This window comes from Pteronotus mesoamericanus, unplaced genomic scaffold (genome assembly GCF_021234165.1).
Source record: "Pteronotus mesoamericanus isolate MK-2021 breed Mesoamerican mustached bat unplaced genomic scaffold, CSHL_Meso_final contig_256, whole genome shotgun sequence".
In the NCBI taxonomy this organism is placed as follows: Eukaryota; Metazoa; Chordata; class Mammalia; order Chiroptera; family Mormoopidae; genus Pteronotus; species Pteronotus mesoamericanus.
Window position 1 is genome coordinate 433070 of NW_026555108.1, and position 27138 is coordinate 460207.

Consider the following 27138-nt stretch of genomic DNA (forward strand, 5'->3'; position numbering starts at 1 on the left):
GGTCATACTTGCCACAAAGAGCTGAGGTTTGAAGTTGGGCAAATCTGCAAGAGTCCATGTCCTTAACCTCAACACTGTACTGCTACTCTGGGTATGATGTGAGAGCTTGGTAACAAATTAGGATAGAAAGGCCTGAGTGAATGCTGAAGCTGACCATAACAGCAACATGTCTTCCATCTCGACAACACTTCAAAGATTACATGGCACCTTCCATATCTGTGGACTCAGTTGGCGTTCACAAGAATGGTCTGAGGGAGGCAGCGCTGGTTGTGTCAAAGGCTAGGAGATGGTCTGTCCGAGGTGATTGGGGTGTGATGTGGAGGCAAGGGGAGATCTTTCATGCTCCAATAATGACTGGGACAGTCAAAATGGATTCTAGCCCCGCCAGTTACACAGACCTCTCAAATGAAAGCTATAGATTAGGCTTCTGAGCCCACTGAGCATCGAGCAGGGTGAACGACTGCTCCCTAGGAGTTTATAACAAGGAGTTTTGCAAAGCTACTCCATGGTTACTTGGTATCACTGCAGAGCTATATGACCCCCCTCCCCAAACATGTTTCAAAAAGGACACATGAAAATAATTATTGAGATGATTATTTAGCAGCAGTACCTTATTCAGTTCCTCTACAAAATCTCCACACAGTACCAAAATGCAAGGGTTGGGGGGTAGGTTCTGGTATCTCTGCCTCTCTCCTCAGACCTAACAGTCTCCATCTGCATCTCCGTCTGTGTCTCTGTCTCTCTCTTTCTCTCTCTTTCTGGGACACACACTCACAGCTATTCTCTTGTTCTCTTCAGGTTAGCCATGGCCATTCAAGGAATATTAGCTCATTCCCTAGCTGTGTGCCCTTGAGCAAGTCTAACTGCTCAGAGCTTTGGTTTTTTTCCATCTGTAAAATGCAGATACCAATAACTACCTCCTAGAAAATGCCTGGCACTGAGTAGGCACTTGATAACTGGAAACGGAGTCAGAGGTAGCACCTGCTGGATAGCAGGAAGGGGGTGTGTCAGGATGGAGGAATGTGTGTTAGAAAGTGGCCATTTTTCCAGGGCTTTGGGAGACTGAGATGGGGTGAGTCTTCAGGCATTCTGCTTGCGTCAGGCAGCACCAGCAATCTTATGCAGGCTATTATATAACACACAAGACAAAACAACTCTCCTCTGCTATTAGAACTTCCTTGGACATCAAGATTGCTGCAAAAGCATTAATTTCCAATCCTCACCTCCTTTCCGTTGTCCTCTGACCCCCACTGACTCCAAAGCTTTTCGCTCACCAGCTCATGCCCACTACTCCCTGTAAAACTGTGAGGCAGCTTCTTCACTCACTCCCCATCCGGTCTCTCCCAATTAAAACAAAACATGTTTCCTCAATTACCCTCCTCCTGTTGACAGGTAACGAGTGTGGGCCACTGTAACAGCGGATTCCCCAGGCAGTGATTCAAAACAAGCCAGGGGCCCTGGCTGGTGTGGCTCAGTGGATTGAGCGTCGGCCTGCAAACCATAAGGGTCGCCAATTCGATTCCCAGTCAGGGCACAGGCCTGGGTTGCGGGCTAGGTCCCCAGTGGGGGGCATGCGAGAGGCAACCACACATGGATGCTTCTCTGCCTGTCTTTCTCCCTCCCTTCCCCTCTCTCTTAAAAAAAAAAAAGAATCTTTAAAAAAACTTTTTTAAAAACCCAGGTGACTGAGGATGACCTACACAGACTGTTGAACTATTTTAATTAAATAAAAATATATAAAAATGAACTGTTACGCTCCAGCACAGTGGTGCTGCTGATGTGTCTTGTTACTGCAATATTTATCTTCTGACCATGTGACAAGAAGACTTGTGCTTCCTTTTAACTGACAGGTCAGTAAGTCCCTGCTGCACTCTCTCTCCCCTGGGGCCACAATTTTCACCAGGTTCAGCTCTCTGCGCAGACTGCAGCAAGAACAGCCTGGCAGAGCATGCGCAGCAGTGATGCAAAGGCCCCTCAGAAACCCACTGCTTCACAATCTCAACTGGCTGCTGCAGACAGAAGACATGACAGAATAAATTGCAGGGGAGCAATCGGACTCTTGGAGAAAGCCTCTAAGGAGGATGCACAAGCTAAAGAAGGAGTAGAAGGGAAAAATAAAGCAAGAAAGCAAGAAACGAAAAGTCAAGTAAGAGGGAGAGACAGAAAGACAGGCAGACACAGGAAGCAACTGACCACAAGGAATGACAAAATTAAGACTGGCAAAGAGGATGAGAGAATAAGAGAAACAATAAAACAGGATAAAGGAAAAGGAGAAATAGACAAAAGTAGCAGAAAGGGCTTTGAAGAGAGAGAGGATGAGAACCAAAGGAAGAAGAGAGAGAGAGAGAAAAAAAGAGGCAGTTTAACGGGATTGAGTGGGGAGGAGTTTACCAGCAGGGCACTAATTAATGTTTCTTCCTTCACATTAGACAATCCTTTCTATCTTCACAATCCAATCGCATTTGATGCCTGTTAAGACTATGACCTTGACACAGAAATGCGGACAATATTTGTTTTGATATTCACCACACACCTGTCAACATTTAAAAGCTGCGATAACTAGGGCAAATTATGGAGGAAGATTTAAAAAAAAAAGCCAGGAAGAGGCTTAGCAAGCCCAGAAGTTTTTCACAAAGTAGGGAGAGAAAAAGATGGAGGAGGATGTGGTGGAGGGGAACAAAGGAAAGGGACAGAGGAAGGGAGAGAGTGAGGAAGGGAGGGAAGAAGATGTGGGAAGGTATAGAGAGACACTGAGATAAAAAACACACATACGCACAGTTTGAAACTAATTTTTGTTTTGGGGTTAATAGCTTTACCATACACTCATCCAGCAAATTAAGGCCATCAATTTGTCTGCACCTTCATCTCCCCAGCCTGCATCCTGCTGCCCCGTGGCTACAACCTCAGCCTCTGCCCAGGTTCTCCTACATCGCCACTTGGGAGATTGAAAGGAACTCCATTTTTCCCAACCTCTCTGCCTCCCACCCCGCCTGCCTGCCGCTCTAAACTCTCAGTGTCTTCCCGGCCCAGCCCCGCAGTCTGTTAAGCGGGAGTTGGGTTGCCAGGCTAGAGACTGGAGGCTTTTTGTCCTGCCGCCATGGCAACAGCGTGGGATTCTGCTCGCTGTTGAACAATGGTACCTGGGCTATGGTCTGAAGACGCTCATTTCCTCTAGGTGAAGATTTCTGTAAAGGAGGGAAATGAGCGGGGTGGGGAGAGGGGAGGAGAGAGAGAGGGAGAGAAAATTTTGCCCAATTCCTACCCAATTATTTTTCTATCAAGCTAATTTATCATTATTTTTCTGTTAAAAATATGACTCATCATTAAATTAGTTCAGCCCAAGGAGTCTCCAGTGACATATGTTTTTAAGTATCTGACAATTAACACATTTGGTAGTTATCTAAATATAGCTATAGTTCATTGAAAGAAAGCAAAACTTAGGGTGAAGCAGACCCTCCAATTTTCTTTCTCCTTATGCTCCTGAATGCTCTGTTCCTACCTTGTCTGTGGCATGTGTAACATGCTCCTAATTAGAAATGGATTTTCTAGCCTCCAGAGTTGGACTCTGTTTCTTTTCTTTTAAGATTTTATTTATTTATTTTCAGAGAGAGGGGATGAGAAGGAGAAAGAGAGAGAAACAGCAATGTGTGGTTGCCTCTCATGCGCCCTCTACTGGGGAATCTGGCCTGCAACCCAGGCATGTGCCCTGACTGGGAATCGAACCAGCAATCTTTGGGTTCGCAGGCCGGCACTCAGTCCACTGAGCCACACTAGCCAGGCCTGGACTCTGTAAAGGTAACCATGCCCTTAGTATCTTCATTGACTAAGAAATGCATAAGTGTAGGCCTTAACAAATATTTGTTTCAGAATTAGAGCGCTTTCCTGCCTAGTGAAATCCTGCATGTCCTATCACCATTTATGTGGGCATTGTAACTCCTTCTGTTGGTGGGAGAGGAAGAGGGACAAACAGAAAAATTAACATTTATTGGGCAACTATATATCAGACACTGTGCTAAATCCTTTTCACATGTACTGTTTTCTCCAATTCTCAAAATAATCCTAGGCAGTAAATATCATTATCTCTATTCGCCTTTTAGAAAAGTGAGGTCCCGAGAGGTTTAGTGACTTGTTCATTGTCACACAGCTCATCACGACCAGGGTCTAGATTTGGATGCAGATCTATTCAATTTGCGAAACCCATGCATGCTCTTACCTCTACACTACCTCAGCTCCTAAGGTTAGTAATGTCTCTTTAAAAAAAAAAGATTTTATTTACTTATTTTTAGAGAGTGGAAGGGAGGGAGAAAAAGAGGGAGAGAAACACTCATCTGTGAGAGATACAGCAATAGGTTGCCTCTTGCGCACCTCCAGCTGGGGACCTGGCTCACAACCCAGGCACGTGCCCTGACTGGGAATCAAACTGGCAAACTTTTGGTTCACAGGCCAGCACTCAGTCCACTGAGCCACACCAGCCAGGGCAGTAATACCTCTTAATTTCCAAAAGCAACAGTCTTTTATGGGGAGGACTCGTCCTATTCAACTCTAAACACTGACACCAGTAAGCACCCTCTACTTGAAACTTTCTCTTCCCTTGGCTTCTGTGGCCAGGTTTTCTTCCTGTGCTTCTGCCGACCGCTACTTAGTCTCTTCTGCCTGCGTGCCTTAGACACTTGGTTCTAGGTCTCATGCTTTCCTTGGGCGATAACACTGAGCCTCAGAGGCTCCCAAGATTTTATTTTCGACTCTACCCTCTTTCCCAAAGTTGAAACCAAATCACTACTGCCTTCTGAGCCTCTCCACATGGACGTGGTGAGGCCGTCTTAAACCCTACCTGCCCCAAATTCGACTCATTGACTTCCCCTGCACACCCCCAAATGCTTTCCATCTTGCATCTACTCTGGTCTCCAGCATGACACGATGTCAGCTTCACTGGTAATCAGGGAGCTGCAAACCTAAACAACCATAAAATACCATTTTAGCGCTACCAGAGTGGCAGGAAAATTAAGGTGTGATGATAGGAAATGTTGGTGAGAGAACAGGAATGCTTTTACTTTTACACGCCACTAGGAAGCAGAGGCGGGGAGATCTAAATAGCCTTTTTGAAGGTTATTTGATAGTATCTGTTCAAGTTTTATATGTGACTAACCTAAAAATAAGCAATTCTCGTCTTCAGTATCCACTCAACAAAAATATTGGCACAGGGTACACAAAAAGGAATATATTACTAAAAACCATTAAATTATATACTTTAAATGGGCGAACTGTGTGGCATGTAAATTATATCTCAATAATCCTTTATCTTAAAAGAAAAATAAGAATTTTCACTGAAGCACTTTTTTGTGGTAAAATATACACAACATAAAATTTACCATTTTAACCATTTTAATTTTACAAATTGCGACATTAAGTACATTCACAATATTCTACAACCATCACCTCTATCAATTTCTAAAACTTTTCCATATTCCCAAACAGAAACTCTGTACCCATTCAACAATAACTCCCCATTCACCCCACCCACCAGCCCCTGGACCTCTATTCTACTTTCTCTCTCTGTGAATTTGCCTATTCTAGGTACCTCACATAAGTGGAATCATAAACTATGTGTCCTTGTATGTCTGGCCCATTTTACATAGCATAATGTTTTCAAGGTGAATCCATGTTACAGCACATATCACAATTTCATACTTTTTATGTCTGAATAATATTCTATTGTGTGTGTGTATTACATTTTTTAAAGATATTATTTATTTATTTTTAGAGAGAGGGGAAGGGAAGGAGAAAGAGACAGAAACATCTATACGAGAGAGAAACACCAATCAGTTGCCTCTAATATGCACCCCTACCAGGGACCATACCCACAACTCAGGCATGTACCCTGACTGGGAATCAAACCAGTGGCCTTTTGCTTTTCAAGACAACGCTCTACCAACCGAGCCATACCAGTCAGGGCTATATTCCTTTTTTAAAAAAAAATTAAGATTTTAATTATTTACCTTTAGAGAGGGGAAGGAAGGGAGAAAGAGAGGGAGAGAAACATCAATGTGTGATTGCCTCTCACGTGCCCCCTGCCAGGGACCTGGCCTGCAACCCAGGCATGTGTCCTGACTGGGAATCGAACCGGTGACCCTTTGGTTCACAGGCTGGCACTCAATCCACTGAGCCACACCAGACAGGGCTATATTCCATTTTTTAATGTAATCATCTATTGGCATGCACTTGGATTGTTTCTATCTTTTATCTACTGTGAATAGCGCTGCAATGAACATCACACACAAGTATCTGTTTTTGTCCCTGCTTTTGATACTTTCGGGCGTGGTGTATACCTATAGGAGTGGAATTGTGAATCATACAGTAATACTATACTTAACTTTTTGACGGGTCCTCAAAATGTTTTCCACAGCAGCTGCACCATTGTACATTTCTGTCAGGAATGCAAAAAGGTTTCAATTTCTCCATATCTTAGCCAACACTTGTTATTTTCAGGAAAAGGTAATAGCCATCCTAACAGGTGTAAAGTGACATCTCACTGTGCATTTGACTTGCATTTCCCTAATGACTAACAATATTGAATACCTTTTCATGTTCTTATCAGCCATTAGTATATCTTCTTAGAGAAATGTCTATTTGTGTCCTTTGCTCATTCGTGAATTGAGTTGTTTGATTTTTTTGGTTGTTGAGTTATAGGAGTTCTTTATATATTCTGGTTATTAAGACCTTATCAGATATATGATTTGCAGATATTATCTCCCATTTTGCAGGTCGTCTTTTTATTCTCTTGATAGTGATGCACAAAATGTTTTAAATTTGAAAAAGTCCAATTTATCTATATTTTTTCTTTTGTTGCTTGTGCTTTTAGTGTCCTATCCAAGAAATCATTGCCAAATTCAAAGTCATAGAGATTTCCCCCTTTGTTTTCTTCTAAGAGTTTTATAGTTTTAGCCAAGGCATTATCTTTAATAGGCAAAAAAAGAAAATACCTAAATGGCCATTAACTGAGTTTGGGGAAATAAATGATATATACATGTTACAGGACTCCTTATGGTAGTTAAAAAGAATGAGGTAGGTGTCTATGTACCGACATGGAAAGATAATCAAGAAAAATTATTAAGTGAAAATAATTTTGTTTTAAAGAAACCCATAAACACAACTACCATATTTTGCAATGTATGATGCGCACTTTTTTGCCCAAATTTTTGTAGGAAAAATAAGGGTGTGCTTTATACATGGGTATAATGATTACATGCCATTGGTATTATTATAATGGGTATAATAATCCTGTGTATAATACACATGAAAACATGGGTGAGCATTATACACAGCAAGGTACAGTATGTATTTTATTTGTAGGTTTGTATGTTAAGAATGTTTAAACATGCATACAGCATCCAGTGGCTCAGAGACTAAATTAATGTGCTCATCACAGGAGTCTTCCTGCTTTTTCCAGACAGATCAGTGTGAATCAAGGCTCCTTAAAATGCAAAGAATATTAATTACAATATTTTGTTCCCAGCTCCAAAGTAAATACAATATCCAACTAAATAACCAATCCCAGTCCTGTTCACACAAAGTCTCCTCACCCCTGAATTCTTAGAGAAATAAGAGTTGGAGCAAGAGTTGTAGAGAAAATAGAGCTGCTATATTTGTGTTTTTCCTTCCATGGTTATTCTCCAGTAAGTGTATGAGGACTTTGTGTGTGATACCATGTGACCTTGTTGTTGTTATGTGCCGTTGAATCAGCTGTGACTCTGGAGACCCTATAAATGAGTGACAACCACACTGGCCTGTCTTTGCAGCCCTTCTCAGCTCCTATAGACTCATGCCTGTGGCTTCTTTCATGGAGTCAATCCATCTCATATTCAGTCTTCCGCTTTGCCTGCTGCCTTCTGTTTTTTCTCAGCTATTGTCTTTTCTTTTTTATTTAGTGGTTTTTAAAGAAAGAGAGAGGAAGGGGGAAAGGGAGAGATAGAGAGAGAAATACTGATTTGTTGTTCCACTTCTTTATGCATTCATTGGTTAATTCTTGTATATGGCCTGACAGGGGATCAAACCGACAACCTAGGCATATCAAGATGACAATCTGACACTCTAACCAACTGAGCCGTCCAGCCAGGGCCTAGCTAATATTGTGTTTTCCAAAGAACCCTGCCTTCTCAAGACTTGCCTTAAGTAGGATATCTTTAAATTTGTCATTTTTGCCTGCAGCGATGTTTCAGGCTTAATTTGTTCTAGGACTCACTTGTTTGTCTTTCTGGCGGTCCAGGGTATCCCTAGAGCTCCTCTACGATACCATGTTTCAAACGAATCAATTTTTTCCCTATCAGCCTTCTTCACCATCCAACTTTTATAAGTACACAGTAATTGGGAATACGAGGGTGTAAAGGATCAGCCTTGGTCTCTAATGACACATTTTTGCCCGTCATTATCTTCCCGAATTCTTCCATTGTTGCCTGTCTGAGTCTCAGCCCTCTCTTGATTTCTTGGCTACAGCTTCTATTTGAATTGATGACTGAACCAAGATAAGCAAAAGCTTTCACAATTGCAACGTCTTCATTGTCTATGTCCAAATTGTATATTTCTTCTTTAGTCATGATTTTTGCCTTCTTGATGTTCAAATGCAGTTCTGCTTTGGCACTTTCTTCTTTCACTTTTATCAGAAGTCATTTCAATTTATTGCTACTTTCTGCCAGTAAGATGGTGTCATCTGCGTATCTTAAGTTATTGATGTTTCTTCCACCAATTCTCACTCCTCCTTCCCTTGAGTCTAGCCCAGCTTTTCATAGAATATGTTCTGCATACAGATTAAACTAATAACAAGATAAAATGCACCCCTGTCTGACACCTTTACCTAGAGGAAACCATTCTGTCTCTCCGTGCTCTGTCTTGACGGTTTCTTTCTGTCCACAGTACAGGTTACCCACAGGACCACCAAGTGCTGAGGCATCCCCATGTCTCTCAGAGCAACCCAGAGCTTTTCATGACCTACACAGTGAAAGGCTTTACTGTAGCCTATAAAGCACAGACTGTCTTCTGAAATTCTTTGGAGCATTCCTATAGCCAATGAACAGTCACAATTAGATGCTGAGTGCCTCTTCTTTTTCTTTTTTAAAAGATTTTATTTATTTATTTTTAGACAGAGGGGAAGGGAGGGAGAAAAGACAGGGAGGAAAACATCAATGTGTGGTTGCCTCTCACACGCCCCCCACTGGGGACCTGGCCTACAACCCAGGCATGTACCCTGTCTGGAAATCGAACCGGTGGCCCTTTGGTTCGCAGGCCGATGCTCAATCCACTGAGCCACACCTGCCAGGGCACCTCCCCTTTTTCTGAATCCAGCTTGAACACCTGGCATTTCTTGCTCCATATAAGGTTTGTTGCATCACCCTGAGCATCGCTTTACTTGCATAGGAAATGAGATCAGTGATCCTATAGTTACTGCAGTCCTTGGCATCTCCTCTCTTGAAGACTGAGATGTATATTGAATGTTCCCAGTCTGCAGGCCTTTGTTTTGTTTTCCATATTTGTTGATATACGCTTGGTAGGATTTTGACAGATTCAGTCTCTGTGGCTTGAAATAATCCTGTCAGGATCCCATTGGCCCCCGGTGATTTGTTTCTTCCCAATACCTTCTGGGCAGCTTTCACTTCGCTTTCTAGAATTACAGATCCTTCCTCACAGGAATCTTCTTCAAAGGGATTTCTTGCTTTCATCTGTCTCTTCTGTATAGACTTGCAGCATACTGTTTCCACCTCCTCTTTATTTTCTCTTGGTCAGACAATGTGCTTCCTTGTTGGCTGTTAAACATTCCTAGTTTAGGTCTGAATTCTCTTTTATATTTTGAATCTTCTGCTAGAGATCTTCTGTTTTTCCTTTTTTGTTGCTCTCGTCTATCACTTTACATTGACTATTGCAATAGTTCTTTTCATCTCTACATGAAAGCCATTGAAAAACTGGATTCAGTAGTCTAACCTTTTGTCTCTCACCTGCCTTTAACAATTTTTACTGGTTCTTCTGTCGTCCATCATGATTTCTCTTTCGTTTTTACTTCTGGTGTAGTCTTTTCACATTCTCCCCTACTATTTCTAGTTTCAGTGCACTGTTCTTCTGATTCTTGGTCAATTAAGTTTAACAGTGCAAATCTGTTTTTATATGGACTTTAAATCCACCAGGAATGTTATTTATGATATATTTTGGCACTGGGTTTATTTTAGTGCTCTTCCTCAACTTCACTCTAGTGTTTGATAGTAACAGTTGGGGGTCAGTCACAACCTGCTCCTAGTCTTGTGCTGCCAGAGAGAATACAGCTTCTCAATCTCCTGCTTCCAATTACATAGTCTGTTTAACTTCTATATTGGCCATCTAGCGTTGTCCATGTCTACAGTCATCTGTTAGGTTGTTTGAAGCATGTATTTGTGAAGGGCAAGTTGTTGGCTCCAAAGACCCCACAAGCCGATCTCCTGCTTCATTTTTGACCCCTAGACCTAGTTTTCTGACATTTGATTCTACTTTATTTCCTACTTTTGCATTCTAATGATGTTTAATTATCAGCATGTTGGGTTTTTTTTTTGTTTTTTTTTTTTGCGGGGGGAGGTTGTTTGATCAAATTCTTCCTGGCTACTTATGTAAAAGCTATCGGTTTCATCTTCATTCTCTGTAGTTAGAGCATAGACTTGAATGATGGTTATGTTAACAGGTTTTCCTAGAAGTCTGATATTATTCACTCAGACCTTGCATTATAGCCCCTAAATGCTTGTGCTACATCTTGCCTCAATATTAAAGCCACTCTGGCCCTGGCTGGTGTGGCCCAGTAGATGGAGTGCTGGCCTGTGAACCAAAGGGTCACTGGTTCAATTCCCAGTCAGGACACTTGCCTGGGTTTCAGGCCCAGTCCCCAGTAGGGGGCGCATGAGAGGCAACCACAATTGATGTTTCTCTCTCCCTCTCTTTCTCCCTCCCTTCCCCTCTGTCTAAAAATAAATAAATAAAATCTTTTTTTAAAAAAATAAAGCCACCCTGTTTCTTCTGAGTTTGTCATTTGCAGAGTGGAACACTTTGTACTTGCCTGTACAAAGGATACGCCCCATTGCAGTTCATTTTAGTTTGCTACCACAAAGCACTGCAATATTCAGATGTTCCTTTTTTTTTACTTTATCATTTCCAGTTTACCTTGGTTCATGCTTCTTACATTCCATGCTCCGTTTATACGTTATACGTGCTGTGCAGCATTGTATGTGTTATACTTTCCTTGCACCTTTCTGCACATCAACCACTAGACACCCTTCCAGCTTTGACCTAAGTTGGGTCGTCAGCAACAATGCTATTCGTACTCATTCTCTGCTCTTCCCAGGGAACTAAGTGCTTTCAGACATGGGAGTCTTATCTTTCAGCACTACCTCAGATTTCATTCTGGACTGTATCGTCATAGGGTTTTCAAGGCAAAATAAGAGGGAAACAAGAGGAGAATAAGAACAGAAAGTGTAGCGGTGGCTTACCGTTGCCTTCTGCTGCTCAGTGTGTGGACCTAAACCACATGTACAGGCCGTGGTGCTGCGATCACTAAACGCCCACAAAGTGTAAGCACACCTGTGAGTCCGTGCACCTTACCCCTCCACGTTTCCTGGCGTTGCCCTGAAGGAAGGCTGAGAATTCTTTTTCTGTTCCAGCAGCAAGTAGTTTCCTCAAATAACGCTGATCAGGAAGAATATCTCATCCCGTATACTGTGGAGCCAACTGCAGTAGGCTCGTTCCAAGGGTCAAAGAGAATAAACAGATGCCAGTCTTATGAAACAAAACAAACTAAAACAAAGAAAACACAAGGATTCTAAACCTGTAGGCGACATTGCATTTTAGACATACGGTTTAGCATGACAATATACGGTTTATAGTAAAACCCATCAAAGATGCTTCTAGGAAATGAAAGAGAAGACAGATTAAGAACATAAAAGAACATTAGAGAGAGGTAAGAGTGGATGTAAGGAAGTTAGAGTTAAATTAAAAACATCAACATATGCTCCTGATTTTGAAAAGTTTTCCCATACATTCCAGAAACTGGCGGCAGGGATTAGGCCTGAACACGAGAACTGTACCACAAAATTGTTAGGGGAGTGAGGAGGGTGAATTTACAATCCCCTAAACACACTTCTGTACCTTTTTGCACTTTGTACCATGTGGTTGTTTTATCTATTAAAAATGAATCAACCACATCAATGTTAAACACCGCATCTATGTTATAGACATGGCTTCAGCCGCCTCTAGTGACCTTATAAGTTCTACCATCTCTCACCAAAATAATAGAATGTGCACCCCCTAGCCAGCACCAAAACCTGGGCCACCACCGTGTTCTCCACTAATTGATAACAAGAATTCTTGGAGGATGGCACAGACCAAATTTGGAAGGGAAAAAAAAATCACGGTGTGCCTGGGACATCTTGCTTTTTCAAAAAGGAAGCAAGAGTATTACTAGTAAGTCCCCAGTCACTAAATACTTACTTATGTTCTAAAACACTGTTCTAAGTGTTTTATAGGAATTAATTCGTACCAATAGCAATCCTGTAAGGTAGGCACTATTGTGAACAAAACTGTTTCAAGGAAAAGGAAACTGAAGCAAAGAAATGTTAAAGCCACTAGCCCAAGGTCAGAATCCTTGCAGCATGACTGGGATATTTATTTTAAATATAACTGCTCTGGCTGGTGTGGCTCAGTGGATTGAGAGCTGGCCTGTGAATTTAAAGGTCTCTAGTTTGATTCCTGCTCAGGGAGCACATGCCTGGGTTGTGGGCCAGGTCCCACTTGGGGGCGTGCAAGAGGCAACCTATCGATTTTTCTCTCACACATCAATATTCCTCTCCCTCACCTTCTCCCTGCCTTCCCCTCTCTCTAAAAGTAAATAAAAATAAAATCTTTAAAAAAATTAAAGGATAATTAAGTCAAGCAGTGACAAGTAAACATGATAACAGCTAAATTTTTTTCAAAAGTAAGCCTAAGAGTATTCTTTTCTATCCACAAGAATATATACAAAGTGGTGAGTAATATAAAGTATTTGGTAATATTGTACATGCTTTATTGGCAGGAATAATTATTGACTTAGTAGAACTTGGTAGACATCCTCAAACAACATTGATAATAATTATAATAAAAACAGCTAAATATTCCTAAGTGTTTACATGCCCTAAGCACTTTATATTATCTCATTTATTCCTCAAATGACCCTACAAGAAGGACAGTATTATTATCCCCATTTTATAGTGAAAAAAGTGAGACATATCCAGGTTCAACAGCTAGTCAAAGAGCAAGCTATTGACAGCAAAAAAAAAAAAAATGTTAGGTCAAGGTGCTAATGAACCCAAGCTGTGTCAGGTATCAAAGTTCTTCACTTTCTCACAAGTGGGCCAGCTACTTAGGGATGCAGCATCATGCAGTAGAAAAGACTAAATGGTTTTCGCTTTCTTGTAATTAAAAGAGTGCACAACTAAGAGGAAACTTTGCAGGGGAAACTGAATGAGATCATCATGTGGGGAAAGACTTGAGTTGGAGGTAATAGGAGATCCATTGGGTTGGTATAGGCATGCTATTTCTCTCTCTGACCAGGCCTCAGTAAGCCAGGCTTTCATTAATAGACACCACAGAAAGGGCTCAGGACTGCACATTTCATTAATGCCTAATGGCTTTGGGAAGGTGACAAAGTTACTAAGTGATTGTGGCTAGCATAATTGCTCTTCCCATGGGCCTTACTTACTGCTCCCTGAACAAATTAAGGATTTCTATTACTCTGTACCTTTATTTAGGCTCTTCCCCCTGCCTAGAATGCTTGTCACTAAGTCCTTTTCCACAGCTGGAAAACTTCCACCCAGCCCTCCAAAATCTCATTCATATGCCATTGTCCATGCCAACGTGTACAAATGAATTAACGGGTTCCTCTACTTCTCTCTAACTCCTGTTATTTCTTCATCTGTCTATCCACCATCCTTACCCCTAATTAGACTGTGCTCTGTTTGATTCATCTCTGTACCCCTGATGCCCAGTGCAGGGCCAAGATGGGAAAAGGAAGGTGTAAATGTTAAATGTTTATCATCATCGTATTGTATCATCATTCCAAAGGCCCACCCTTTGTCTGCCTCCTCATGGGACTGAGGTAAAGCATCTAGAGGTTAGCAGCTCAAAAATGCATGGCTTTTGGAACCAGTTAAAAAGATGGTGGTTTAATCCCAATTTTACCATTTAGTATCGATGTGACTGTGGGTAAGTCACTTTACCCCTGTGAGCCTAAGTTTCCTCATCTATAATATAAAGGCAATGATTGGGCTCCCCTCGTAGAGTTGTTTGTAAGGGTGAAATGTAATCATGCATGTAGATTCCACAGTGTACAATAGGCACTTACTTAAATAGTAGCCCTTATCATTAGGACAGTGTACTTGTGGGTGCCCATGGACACTTGTGTCTGCATAGGACCAGCTACTTGTCCATATCACACATTCTCTCAGCGGCTCCTCAGCAGGTTTTGCTGTGAGCGTCCTTGGGCTCTCGAACAGTCCCAGAGACTGACAACAGAGCCAGAACATTAATCTGCTGACATGGGGGCAAGCCCATCTGTTCAGAAAGAGAAACACTTGGTCCCCAGTTCCCAAGGGGTCACCAGTATAACTGTTAACTTTGTCACAGCATCAACAAGGACAGACACATAGATCAATGAAAAAGGGTAGAGAACCCAGAAATAGACCTACACAAATATGCCCAACTGATTTTTTTTTTTTACAAAGATACAAAAACAGTGCAAGAAGGATAGCCTTTTCAACAAATAGCGCTGGGCTAACTGGCTCTCCGTAGGGGGAAAAAAAAAAAGAAAAAGGAAGGAAGGAAGAAAGGAAGGAAGGAAGGAAGGAAGGAAGGAAGGAAGGAAGGAAGGAAGGAAGGAAGGAAGGAAGGAAAAACTAAAAACCTAAACCTCATAAACTGTGAAGAAAGGAACTCAAAATTGATCATGATTTACATGTAAATTATAAATTTGTGTATGCTTCAGAAAACATTTGAAGAAAATTTAGAAGGTCTAGGAGTTGGGAAAGAGTTCTTCAACTTGATACTAAACACATGAATCATACAAGAAAAAAATCAACAAATTAGATCTCATTAAAATGTAAAACATTTGCTCTGTGAAAGCCTGTGTGAAGTGGAGGACAACGCAAGCTACACACTGGGAGCAAACACTGGCAAACCTCCTATCTGACAAAGGACTAGTATATACACAATGTTAAGGATGCCCAAACAAACCGATCCAATAAGAAACACAAACAATCCAATAAGAAAATGGGCAAAAGACCTGAACAGACATTTCATGCAAGAGGATATGCAGATGGCCAAAAGCATATGGAAAGATATTCAGCATAATCAAGCATTAGGAAACTTCTAATTAAAACCACAATGAGATGTCACTATACATCTATCAGAATGGCTAAAATAAACAATAGTGATACCATCAATATTGGTGAAGACGCTTAAAAACTGATCATTCATGCCCTGAAACTAAACACTTGCACATTAGTGATGTGAGAGTACATGGCACAGCTACTCTGAGAAACAGTTTGGCAGTTTCTTACAAGATTAAACTCGTAAATACCATACTCTTTAACAGCTGCATTCTTGAACATTTACTCCAGAAAAATTAAAACTTATGTTCACACAAAAACCTGTATCTGAATGTAAATAAAATCTTGATTCATAATAGCCTGAAACTGGAAATACCCCTTATATCCTTAAACAGGTGGTACATCTATTCCATGGAATATTATTCAGCAATAAAAAGGGCTCTGGCTGGTATGGCTCCGTGGACTGAGTGCCAGCTTGCAAACCAAAGGGTCACTGGTTCGATTCCCAGTCTGGGCACGTGCCTGGGTTGCAGGCCAGGTCCCCAGTAGGGGGCGCAGGAGAGACAACTACACATTGATGTTTCTCCCCTGCTCTTTCTCCTTCCCTTCCCCTCTGTTTAAAAATAAATAAATAAAATCTTTTAAAAAATAAAAAGGAATGAACTACTGACATGTGCAACAACTTGGCTGGATCTCAAGGGAGTTATGCAGAGTGAAAAAAACCGAACCCTGAAACATCCCAGACTATATGAATTCACTTCTATGACATCGTTAACGTGGCCACATTTTTGAAATGAAGAACAGATTAATGGTTGCCAAGGGTTGGGCATAATGGCAGGAGGGAGGCGGGCGTGGTTAAAACAAACAACAGGAGGTATCTTTGTGGTAATAAAACTGTTCAGTATCCTGACTGTGGTAGAAAATATATGAACCTACAAGTGTGATAAAATTGTATAGAATTAAATACACCCACACACACAAGTATTATTACAACGGGGAAATCTGAATAAGATGGGTGAATTGTATCAATGTCAATATGCTGGTTGTGCTATTACACTATAGTTTTCAAAATATTATCAGTGGGAAAACTCGGTAAAGGGCACATGGGATCTCTCTGTATTATTTCTTTTTAAAAAATATTTTATTTATTTATTTTTAGAGAGGGGAGAGGAGGAAGAGAGGGAGAGAAACATCGATGTGTGAGAGAAACATCAATTGGTTGCCTCCCTCGTGCCCTCAGCCAGGAACCAAACCTGCAACGCAGGCATGTGCCCCAACAGGGAATTGAACCAGCAACTTTTCAGTCTGTGGGATGATGTCCAACCCACTGAGCCACAGCAGTCAGGGCTGTCTGTATTATTTCTTACCACTACGTGTGAGTCTAAAAGCATCTCAATTAAAATTTTCAACTGAAAAGAAAAAAGAAAAGGAAGAAATATAAATGATGTCACGGGCCAAGTAGCAGTGGGTAAAGATGAGCCTGACTAGCCATGAGAGGCACTCGCGGGGAGCGGGGGGAGCAGGGATCTCTGGGACTGGGTGGCAGGGTTGGCAGAATCCAAGAGCTAGGAATGTGTCATTTCAGACCAAAGTGGAGGTGAGGAGTATGTCATGCAAGACATTCCGTAGGATTTTTCTTGGTGTCCTTACCTCAGTGCCCACAGTCCTCAGGCCTGGCACGCAGGCCCCGCAAGCCACTGGAGGATCAGCCTCAATAAGGTCTCTGGGGTGACAATATCCCCATGGTGAAACTAATAGTTGTGACATTCTGGGTACACCAATTAACAACAGTCATGCATGACAGCTGAAATGTCCCACATATTATAGTAATGGCTTGTCTGTCCCACAGTTCGGAAATAGCCTCTCTTCCTGGCTGCTGGCTGGCACATGAAAGCCAAAGTTTAGGGCCTTGCATCTTTCCTCACACTCTGAGGAAAATTTTGGCTCAAAGGAAAATGCCGAGATGCATGCACTTGTTTCCTATTGTTGCTGTAACGATTTGTCACACACCTAGTGGTTTAAAATAACACAGCACAAATTTATTGCCTTATGGTTCTGGAGGTCAGAAGTGCAACATGGATCTTACTGAGCTACAGGCAGGTGTTGTTTCTTCGGAAACAAAGGGCTGCCTTCCTTTGAGAGGCTCCGGGGGAGGATATCTTCCCTTGCCTTTTCCAGCTTCTGAAAGCCATCTGGATTCCTTGTCTCAAGGCCTCCATCTTTTAGGTCTGCTGAGTAGCACTTACCAATCTCTCTCTCTGGCTCTGACCCTTCTGTCTCATCATCACATCGCTTTTTGCCTTTCTTACCTCTGTTTTTCCTTTATAAAGACCTTGGGGATTGCACTGGGCCCAAACAAATAATACAAACTCAACCCTCATTTCAAGATCCATAAACTAATCATACCTAAAAAGTCTCTTTTGTCATAAAAGGGTGACATATTCACAGGTTCTGGATACTGGGACAAGGACATCTTTGGGTGGCCATTATTTTGCATAGCACAGTAAAGAAAGGAGGATCAAGGTTGAGATCTCCCCCAAAGTAGACTGTGAAAGATGGACAGAGGATAGAGTGCAGAACGCCGGGTCCTGACAAGATGAGAGGCTGAGTTCTGCCTTCTCAGATTGTCCAGTTGAACTAAGCAGGGGCCATAAGTACCATGGCAAGGTCAGAGCAATGGCCTTGTATCCTTTCTTGGAGGCTCCGTAGCCTCTCTGGTCAGCACTGGGCTTGCAGGCACTCTTTCAGAGCCCAGCTCAAAAGTGAACTCTCACCCTGGCTGGTGTGGCTCAGCGGGCTGAGCACCAGCCTGCAAACCAAAGGGCTGCTGGTTCGATTCCCAGTCAGGGTACATGCCTGGGTTGTGGGCTGGGTCCCCAGCAGGGGGCGCGCAAGAGCCAACCACACATGGATGTTTCTCTCTCTCTCTTTTTCTCCCCACTTTACCTTCTAAAAATAAATAAAATCTTTTTTTTTTAAAGTGAAGTCTCCATAAAATTTCACAGGACCCTCCTCTGCCTCCTTCCCAACCAGTCAGATGTAACTCATCATCTGGGAGTTCACAACACACATGGGACTTCTACTTAGGTCCTCTAAACTTTGCCTGTAAATGGGGAACAGGCCGAGAATGGAGATCCTGTGCTGGCAGGGGTGACTGATCCTGAAAACCAAGGAGAAATTTGTTACTTTACAACGGAGGGAAGGAAAAGTATAGTTGCTGTATAGGCAATCCCTTAGGGCATCTCTTACCATTACCATGTCCCGTGATTAAAGTCAATAGAAAACTACAATAACCCAATCCAGGCAGAACTGCTACTTGGCGAAACCCTTCAGAAATGAAGGTTTGGGTCATCGCATCATGTCAAGAACCACAAGTACCTGAGGATAAGGGAACAACTAAATGGAGAGTGGAAGAAGGTGGTTATGAATGCCAGCTGTGACCAGGTGACCAATCCCAGAACAAAGGACTGTAATTGTCAAGAGTATTCTTATTCTGTTATAAATGTGTTTGTGTGGGTGTTTCTTGTAGACTGTTTTTTGATGAAATTAACACTTTAACACATAGAGAAAAGCAGACTTCCCTCTATAATGCAGGTAGCCCCGATCCAATCAGTTAAAGGCCTGAATAGAACAAAAGACCAATCCTCCCACACGTAAGAGAGAATTCTCCAGCAGACTCACTTCAGACTTTATTTGGAACTTCCAGTCTTCTCCTTGGTGGCCTTGTAACTGGAACATTGGCACCACCCCCGCCCTGGGTCTCCAGCCCACTGACCCTCTGCAGAGTGGACTTACCAGCCTCCACCAGTGTGTGAACCAATTCTTTGTAAAGATTCCCTTTACATGTCTATATAAATACACATATGTATTGTTTCCGTTTCTTTGGAGAACCTAATACAGACTGCAAAAGAGGGACTGATTTCAGGTTAGAGGGGATCATGTCTCTCCCCCCTACAAGAGTAGGAACTGAGGGTAAGACTGGGCGCGACTCCTCCCTGTATCCCAGGGCTCAGCACAGAGCCTTACGCCAAGTGGTTGGGTGAGGAAAGCTTCTCTAGGAAAGGGGCTTCTGGGGGAGTGAGGTTACTCTACATCTAAAGCTCATGGGGAGCTACAGCAATGATGGAAGCATAACAATTTCATGACCTAGCCCTGAGTCCCCCACAATCTGAAATCCGCATAACAGGTAGTCAGGGGTAAGGCTGAGAAGAGCAGTCCCTATTGATTCTACCCTCCTGGGAAAACACAAATAGTGCAAGACCCTGTAGGTCCCTGGATAACTTATCTCTGCCATCCGAGCAAGGAAATGAGAGGTGCCCTCAATGCTAAACTTTTCCCCACCTGCAAATGTTCCCGAATGCTCTAAGACCTCAGAGTTTCAGAAGATAATTATCACTCTGGTACTTCCTGGGACTTGCCAATTTGATGCCAAGTATTATCAACTGTACTGGGACCCCTGCCCTTTTGAATTTTTGCCAGGATGTCCACCATCAGATCCATCCGTCTTGCAGTTCCCTCAGCCTGGTGTGCTGACTCTTGTCTCCACGTGTTTAGCCTCTCTTGGCCTGGAAAGAGGTCTCCAGCCCTATCTATCTCAGCCCTCCTACTTGTCTCAGATCTCTTGGTCATCTTTTTATTTTTTTATTTTTATAAAGATTTTATTTAGCCCTGGCTGGTGTGGCTCAGTGGATTGAGTGCCGGCCTGCAAAGCAAAGGGTGGCCGGTTTGATTCCCAGTCAGGGCACATGCCCGGGTTGCAGACCAGGTCCCCAGTAAGGGGCATGTGAGAGGCAACCACACATTGATGTTTTTCTCCCTCTTTCTCTCTAGAAATGAACAAATTAAAACAAAAAGTAAAAGATTTGTTTAAAAGCCAATTAAAAAAAAGATTTATTTATTTTTAGAGAGGGGAAGGGACGGAGAGAAACATCAATGTGTGGTTGCCTCTTGCACACCCCCTACTGGGAACCTGGCTGCAACCCAGGCATGTGCCCTGACTGGGAATCGAACCGGCGACCCTTTGGTTTGTAGGCCCGCACTCAATCCACTGAGCCACACCAGCCAGGGCCTCTTGATCATTTTTTTAGATCACCTCCTCTGGGATTAAGGATCAAGTCTGTTTCCTTGACTTCTTCCAACAGAATTAAGCACTTCTTCTACAGATATGGGCCCAAGCCTTTTTCTTGAGACGTATCACATTGCTCTGATTCCTCACTGGCTTATCATTTGCCCATGATCAGACCGTGAACTCCTGGAAAGCACAGATGTCTTTTTGAAATTCTGTATTCCAGAAGCCAGCTCAGTTTCTGGAACACAGTCTCTGTTTTATGAATGAATGGATGGATGAACAAATGAACGAACAAACCTATTGGATGACTTAGAGAAAATCATTTCATTTCCCTGTAAATTTGCAAGATTTGGAACAGCGATCATGACTGGCTACTTTTAACTTCCGGGAGAAAGTTTGGTTGGTGTTTTGAATGGTGACACAGGAGTGTTGCAGAAGAGAAAAGAAACCACTGAGTGTGAGCCAACTATAGTCTCCCTCACAGCGCTGGCCATGGGGTATTGATCTTGCCTGCAGTGTATCCCCCCCGGAGCTTTCTGACTTGGTAAGTTGAAGCCACACTCATAGCACGTTTCCTGGCCGAGAACAGCAGCTGATGTTGAGTCTGGTGGGGCTGGTGAAGACAGAATCTGGTGAGATCTATATGCTTTAAGACCTACTGCAGATATTCTGCCATCTTCCCCAAGTGCGAACAGGTATCAGGATACTAGGCTTGGAGCCACAAGAAGGTCCACCCTGACTCTGCTATCAGCTTGCTTTTTGACCTTGGGAAAGTCCTTACTTTTCCCTCAGCTTCATTTTCTCATCTGAAAAATGGAGATAACACTGTCTTCCCAGAGTAGCTGTGGGATTTAAATGGCACTGTATGTTTAAAAGTGCTCTCTTAGCTATAAGGTATGCACACGTGTAAAGAGTAGTTCCCTTTGGCTCCTGGCACTGTTCATAAGAGCCCAGCTTGAACTGAGTGCTCCCAGGGGACCAGGAGAGTGACTCACTCCTGGTCATGACACCTACCATCTTTCCAGGCCAGTTCCCTCTGCTCTGCCTATTTGATCCCTTCCCATACTTCAGGACTCAGCTCAAATTCCACCCTCTTTAAGAAGTCCTGAGTATTGCAACTGAACTCTTCTTGTTCACTTGAATTAGTCCCTTGAAAAAGCATTTTGCTCCCAACTCTGGATTCTTCAGGGTTCTAAAAGACAGACAGACCATAGAACTAGGTCCTGCATCCTAGTTTGGAGTCCTACAGAACATTGAACTCCATCATTTATCAGCAGGGTAACTTAACGTAAGTCATGATCCCCCTTTCAGTCTCAGCATTTTCATGTACAAAAGGCAGGTGGTATTTATTGACAGGGCTGCCATGAAGTGAAATAAAACTTTAGATTTGAAAGCATTTTGTAAAATGTCAAAGAGATCTAAGCCATTGCTATCACTATTATTATACTATCATAGGAGAATAAAGGGCTGAATCGAGCTGCAAAAATAGTTGCTTAAACATTCAAAGCCCTGTGGATGCATTAGAGCCCCCCCAAGGCTTCCTTGGTGATACCCATCACTCCCCTAAAACCGCTGAGTGTAAAAATTTCATCCTGCCAGAACCATCTCCCTGGATTTCAACTCCTGGGGCCTTTCCAAGGCTGGCTTCCCCAGGGAAAGAGCCTTAACGCAATTGACTAATTGCTGCTTTTGAGCATCCACAAGTTATTGCTTAGGTCAATGCTGATCATTTGTTCTCTGAGTAAAAAGAGACCCAGCATGGGGACCCGACTGAAATAAAAGAAGCGCCCAGACCTGCCTGTCATTGCTCTTTTATTTGGAAGAATGGGCCAACCTGAGTCTGGATCAAGGAACTCATGCGAGGGAAGGCTGGTGAGAGGACAACTGAGCAAGGGAGGGAACGGAAGACGGTCAGCCATAGACTTTTTCCTCTGGACCTCACGTTGCAATTCCCAAACTAAAACAAAATAAAACAAAAACCCCTCGACATCATGGCACATGTCCTTGGCTAAGAGTCTCTAGATAGTGGCGGTCATGAAACAGGCCTGAACTGCTGTGACTAAAAGCCTATTTCTGAGCAGAAATATTCTAGTGGGAAGGTGGTAGTAGTGAAAGCTAGGCTACTAGGCTAGACCTCTCTGGGGGTTGCATTCTCTGCTGTCATTGCTCACCAAGGTTTAGCTACAGAGCTACAGCCTTATACATCCAAACACAGTTGCTCCCAGATGGACTAGCTCATGCAAACAGAGACATATCTGTACACACTCTCAAGCAAGAAGGTGCAAATGGATGGGCGCACAGATCCAAACACATATGAAAAAGCACCAGGTGTCAAAACACCCAGGATACACTCAGACAAAAGGATGGAAAATGTACACACACACAAACACAGGCACGCACACGCAGAGGGTTAAATTAGAAAAAGAAACATTGCAGTCATACTCATGGACACCCGTATGTGTCCCCAGAAAGTACTCTGACAGGCATGTAGGTGGGCGAAGGTGCCTATGTCGGCATACATGGGTAGGCATGCGCATGCACAAACATACAGCAAGAAAGCTACACTTACAAAAGTTCCCATATACTGCACAGACACGGCTGCGAATGCATGGAAGTCAGGAAGCCTGCTAACATTGAACTTTTAAGCACCAGCTATTACATTTGCATTTATGAAACATCTTCTCCAAGGGAATGCCCATAAACATGCCACTGGTTAGCACCGGAGATGATCATGAACCTGCAGGATATAATCAAAGGAAACCAAAGTACCGGGGGTTTAAACTCTCACACCTCTCCCATCTGCCACAGGAAAGGCAGCCAAAGACAATGGCGACGGCAGCCTGCGTGAAAGCCATAAAAAGTCCTTGATTCATCTCCTAGAAAAAATTAACCTCAGGGAAAAAAGGCAAATGCTCCCGACTTTGATGTAGCCATGAAATAGCTCGAACCCCACTTAAAAAATTGTTTTCATTGCATATGTTGGAAGTGCCAATACTTGCAGTGTGTATAGAAAAAGGAAAGCATAGAAGAAATAAATGGTCCTGGAGGTCTGGCTAGTTCCAAAGGAAATAAGAAAGAGGTCTTACTTCATTCACTTGCTTGTTTCCTGGTCCCTGAGGCTTCCAGTATCCACCAATGTTCTTGCTGGTTTCCAGTGTCTTCGAGCCCTGGTCCAAGTTACCTGTGGTGAGAGAATACGCTTTAGGCTGAGTCCAGATCTCAGTTCTTTATTTTCCTCACCTGAGGACCCTTTTTTACTGCTTTTAGAGAGAGAGGAAGGGAGAGAGAGAAACATTGATGTGAAGGAGAAGCATTGACTGGTTGCTTCTTGTGCGTGCCCCGACCAGGGATCTAACTGGCAACCCAGGTGTGTGGCCTGACTGGGAATGAAACTCACCACCTTTCACTTACGGGACAATGCTCCAACCAACTGAGCCACACGGGCCAGGGCAACAGCTCAGCTCCTTTTAGAGAGGACTGGCTAAAAAATTAACCTCACGGAAAAAAGGTGAACGCTCCTGACTTTCTGTTCCTGAAAGGTCTGCCTTTCAGCACCACCAGGATTGAGGTGCATGAGGGAATGGAAGGGAAGGTTATGCTTCTGGGAGGCCAGTCGTAGGGAGAAACGGGGCTGAAATTAGTCAAAAAGAAATCCAAAGCCAGTGTCTGAAGTACTCTAGAGTTTCTTACATTGCTCAGGGAATATCTTGGGGGGGAAAAAGAACCTCAGGCTATTGACTGGAATTACAAAGTAAGAATTCCAGGTCTGGACAATTCTCTAGTACTTGGAAGTTTTCGATGGCATGAAGAGTTTGGTTATTTAAAACATACAAATATTGTCAAAGCCTTGTTTCCACCAATAGCTTTCATTTTTGCCCCTCCCAATACTTTCCCAGAGCACTATAAAGAGTTCTAAATGTTCATCCCTTTCTGTAACCTACCTATTAAAAGGAAATGTGAGAACTGGCTGTGTCCAAAAAACAGAGAGGAGGAGAAACCAAGGAGATAACTAATCAGACCCAATTAGTAAGTGAAATCAGTGTTCTCAGAACAGCCAAATAGCACATTCCCACACACAAGCACATATAAAACTCCACAACAGAATTCAGATATTCTGGCACCTGGCCCAGTTATCAAAAGTGGATAAATGATACCATCACCAGAGAAATACTCAAATAATGGATAAAGACCTATCAGTTTATTCTTCCCTACACAGAAGCCATTGTCTTAAGATTACTCCCAACTGCTACAGGGACTTTCAATCAAGTGGTGATAGGTTCTTCTAGCTGTATCCTTCAACCCTCTAGATCAGCGATTTTCAACCAGCATGCCGCCAGAATTTTTAAAACATGTAATACCTGACTTTATTCAGGGGCACTGCCTTCTTTCCCCTTGACAACAGCCAGGTACGTCTGACTTCAGAACTCTTGCCTTTTCCAACACACCAGGCCACGGGAAGGCAAACCATAGCTGTCCAGTGTGAATGAGTCAAAATTATACATTTTGTTGTCAGATCGGTAAAATATGTATATATATTTTTTTGGCGTGCCGCTTCATTTTCATAAGTAGCTTATAGGTGTCATGAGATGAAAAAAGTCAAAATTGCCTCTCTAGATCAACACCAACTCATAGGCAGCCCTCCTGGAAGGAACGGGGCTTCAGTGGAAAATGATCTGAATGTTACTGCCAGAAAAGGCCTCTGAGTCAGCCAAGCTTCCAGCGGTTTGAGCAGAGCTCAGCCAATAGGTAGAATGACGTGTATGCCAGTATACCTGCAGCGGAGCTGCTTCGGACATTCTGGTCCTTTCAAGTAGAAGAATCCCCCACCTATTTTATTTGGAAAGTAAACACTAGATTGTAATATTGGCATTAACAGATATTTATTGACTATCAACTACAAGCATACCTCAGAGATAGTGTAGATTTGGTCTCTGATCAGTGCAATAAAGCGAGTATCACAATAAAGTAAGTCATAATCTTTTGGCTCATTGAGGATCTTGCTTCCAATTTGTAAAAAACACAACATCTGTGAAGTGCAATAAAATGAAGCACAAGAAAACGAGGTATGCTTGTATGTAAGCAACCTGGACAGGCATAAGATACAACCCTAACTCTAAGTGGTTTGTTCTTATTGCCATTTTAATCATTCCAATCTAGTTCTACAGCACCTCAGAGCCTATAAAGCACCTTTATGTTTGTTAGCCCTTTTGAGACTTACAGCATTGACTGTGAGGTTCAAATTACTACCCTAATATTACAGAGAAGAAAACTGAGTCTCAAAGGGGTCAAGTGACTTATTCCAAGTCACACATCTAGTTAGTGACAGAGTCAAGATTCAAATCCAGGTACACCTGACTTCAAAACTCTTGCCTTTTCCAACATACCAGGCTACAAGAAGGCAAACTCCACTGACTTTCTAATTTTGCTCAGTGTTTTTTGAATGAGTGAGTGGGTAAATGAATAATAAATAGTGAGAAGAAGTAGCTCATGTACTAGAGCAGATTTGGGTTGAGCTGGACAGCAGTGTATGTGAGTATGCATGTGGGGGGAGTCCTTGGGCAGAGGGGAAAAGGAACCTACCATCCGTGACTACCCCTGGATGTCAGGAACTGTGACAGGGACAGCCATCAATTCTATTTCACTCATTCCTCACCATGATCCTGGGAGTCGTATCTTATACAGCTTCTCATTCCTCAGATGGGGAAACTGAAGTCCCGGGAGGTTATGCAACTTGCTCAAGGTGGCAGAACAGAAATTTGAACCTGGTTTCTATCCAACTTCAAAGTTTTACACTCAACTCCAATTCTTTACACTCTATTGGTCTGCCCAGGGAACCTGCAGATTAGAAGCTGAGAGAAAGGACCCTGGCTGGTGTGGCTCAGTGGATTGAGCGCCAGCTTGCGAACCAAAGGGTCGCTGGTTCGATTCCCAGTGTAGGGCACAAGCCTGGGTCGAAGGCCAGGTCCCCCAGTAGCGGGTGCGCGAGAGGCAACCACACAGCAATGGTTCTCTCCCTCTCTCCCTTGTGTCCCCTGTCTAAAAATAAATAAATAAAATCTTTAAAAAAAGAAGCTGAGAGAAAGGGACTATGAGGAGCGGAGGAAGATAGAAAGGCAGAGATCGAGCACTAGAAAACAAACTAAACTCCTTCAGGCTCTGAGCCAAATGGAGGTAAAGCAGGTACTACACATAATGGCAATGGGATCCTTAGATCCCATTGCTGGCAGGGTCAGGGATCTAAGAGGAGCCAAATGACAACTGGCTTCCCAAATGGGATCCTGATGTCATCGTCCTTTTTAAGGGAATTTTTAGCCCAAGCATCTTGTCTTTTCGGGATCTTGAGAAGCAGAGCCGCAACGTGGGAGCCACTTATATTTCAGAGGTGAGAGTGGCTGCTGAGGTGATGACAGGACCTGTGCTAATCTCGGGGGTGCATTTTCCCACCTGTGGCCTATAAATAAGTCCAGAGTTGTCCCCGGGGTAGGTATTATTAACCCTGGCTTGGCCGGGCCCTTCCCTGACAGGCTATCATCTATCCCTGACAACTGGGAGGCTGCGGGGACACTGTCATGCACGTGGCAGTGGAGTGCCAAAAGCTGCTGAAGGGCCTCTGAATCGCCAGAGGTGAGGCTCACTTCCAAAAAGGTAGGGAGGGAGGGAACAAGGAAAGCAGCTGTGACAAGATACCTTGGCCTGACCTCGCAGGGGATT

The 27138-nt window shown here is 43.0% G+C and overlaps 1 protein-coding gene across 1 annotated transcript in view; it reads right to left on the reverse strand.

Moving 5' to 3' along the window:
- ARHGEF9 (Cdc42 guanine nucleotide exchange factor 9) overlaps positions 1–27138 on the reverse strand; it is a 222926-nt gene that overhangs the window by 188005 nt on the left and 7783 nt on the right. Inside the window, exon 3 of the mRNA XM_054574238.1 lies at positions 23514–23608. Within this exon, the coding sequence (XP_054430213.1) occupies positions 23514–23608 (95 nt within the window). The remainder of the gene's footprint in view (positions 1–23513; positions 23609–27138) is intronic.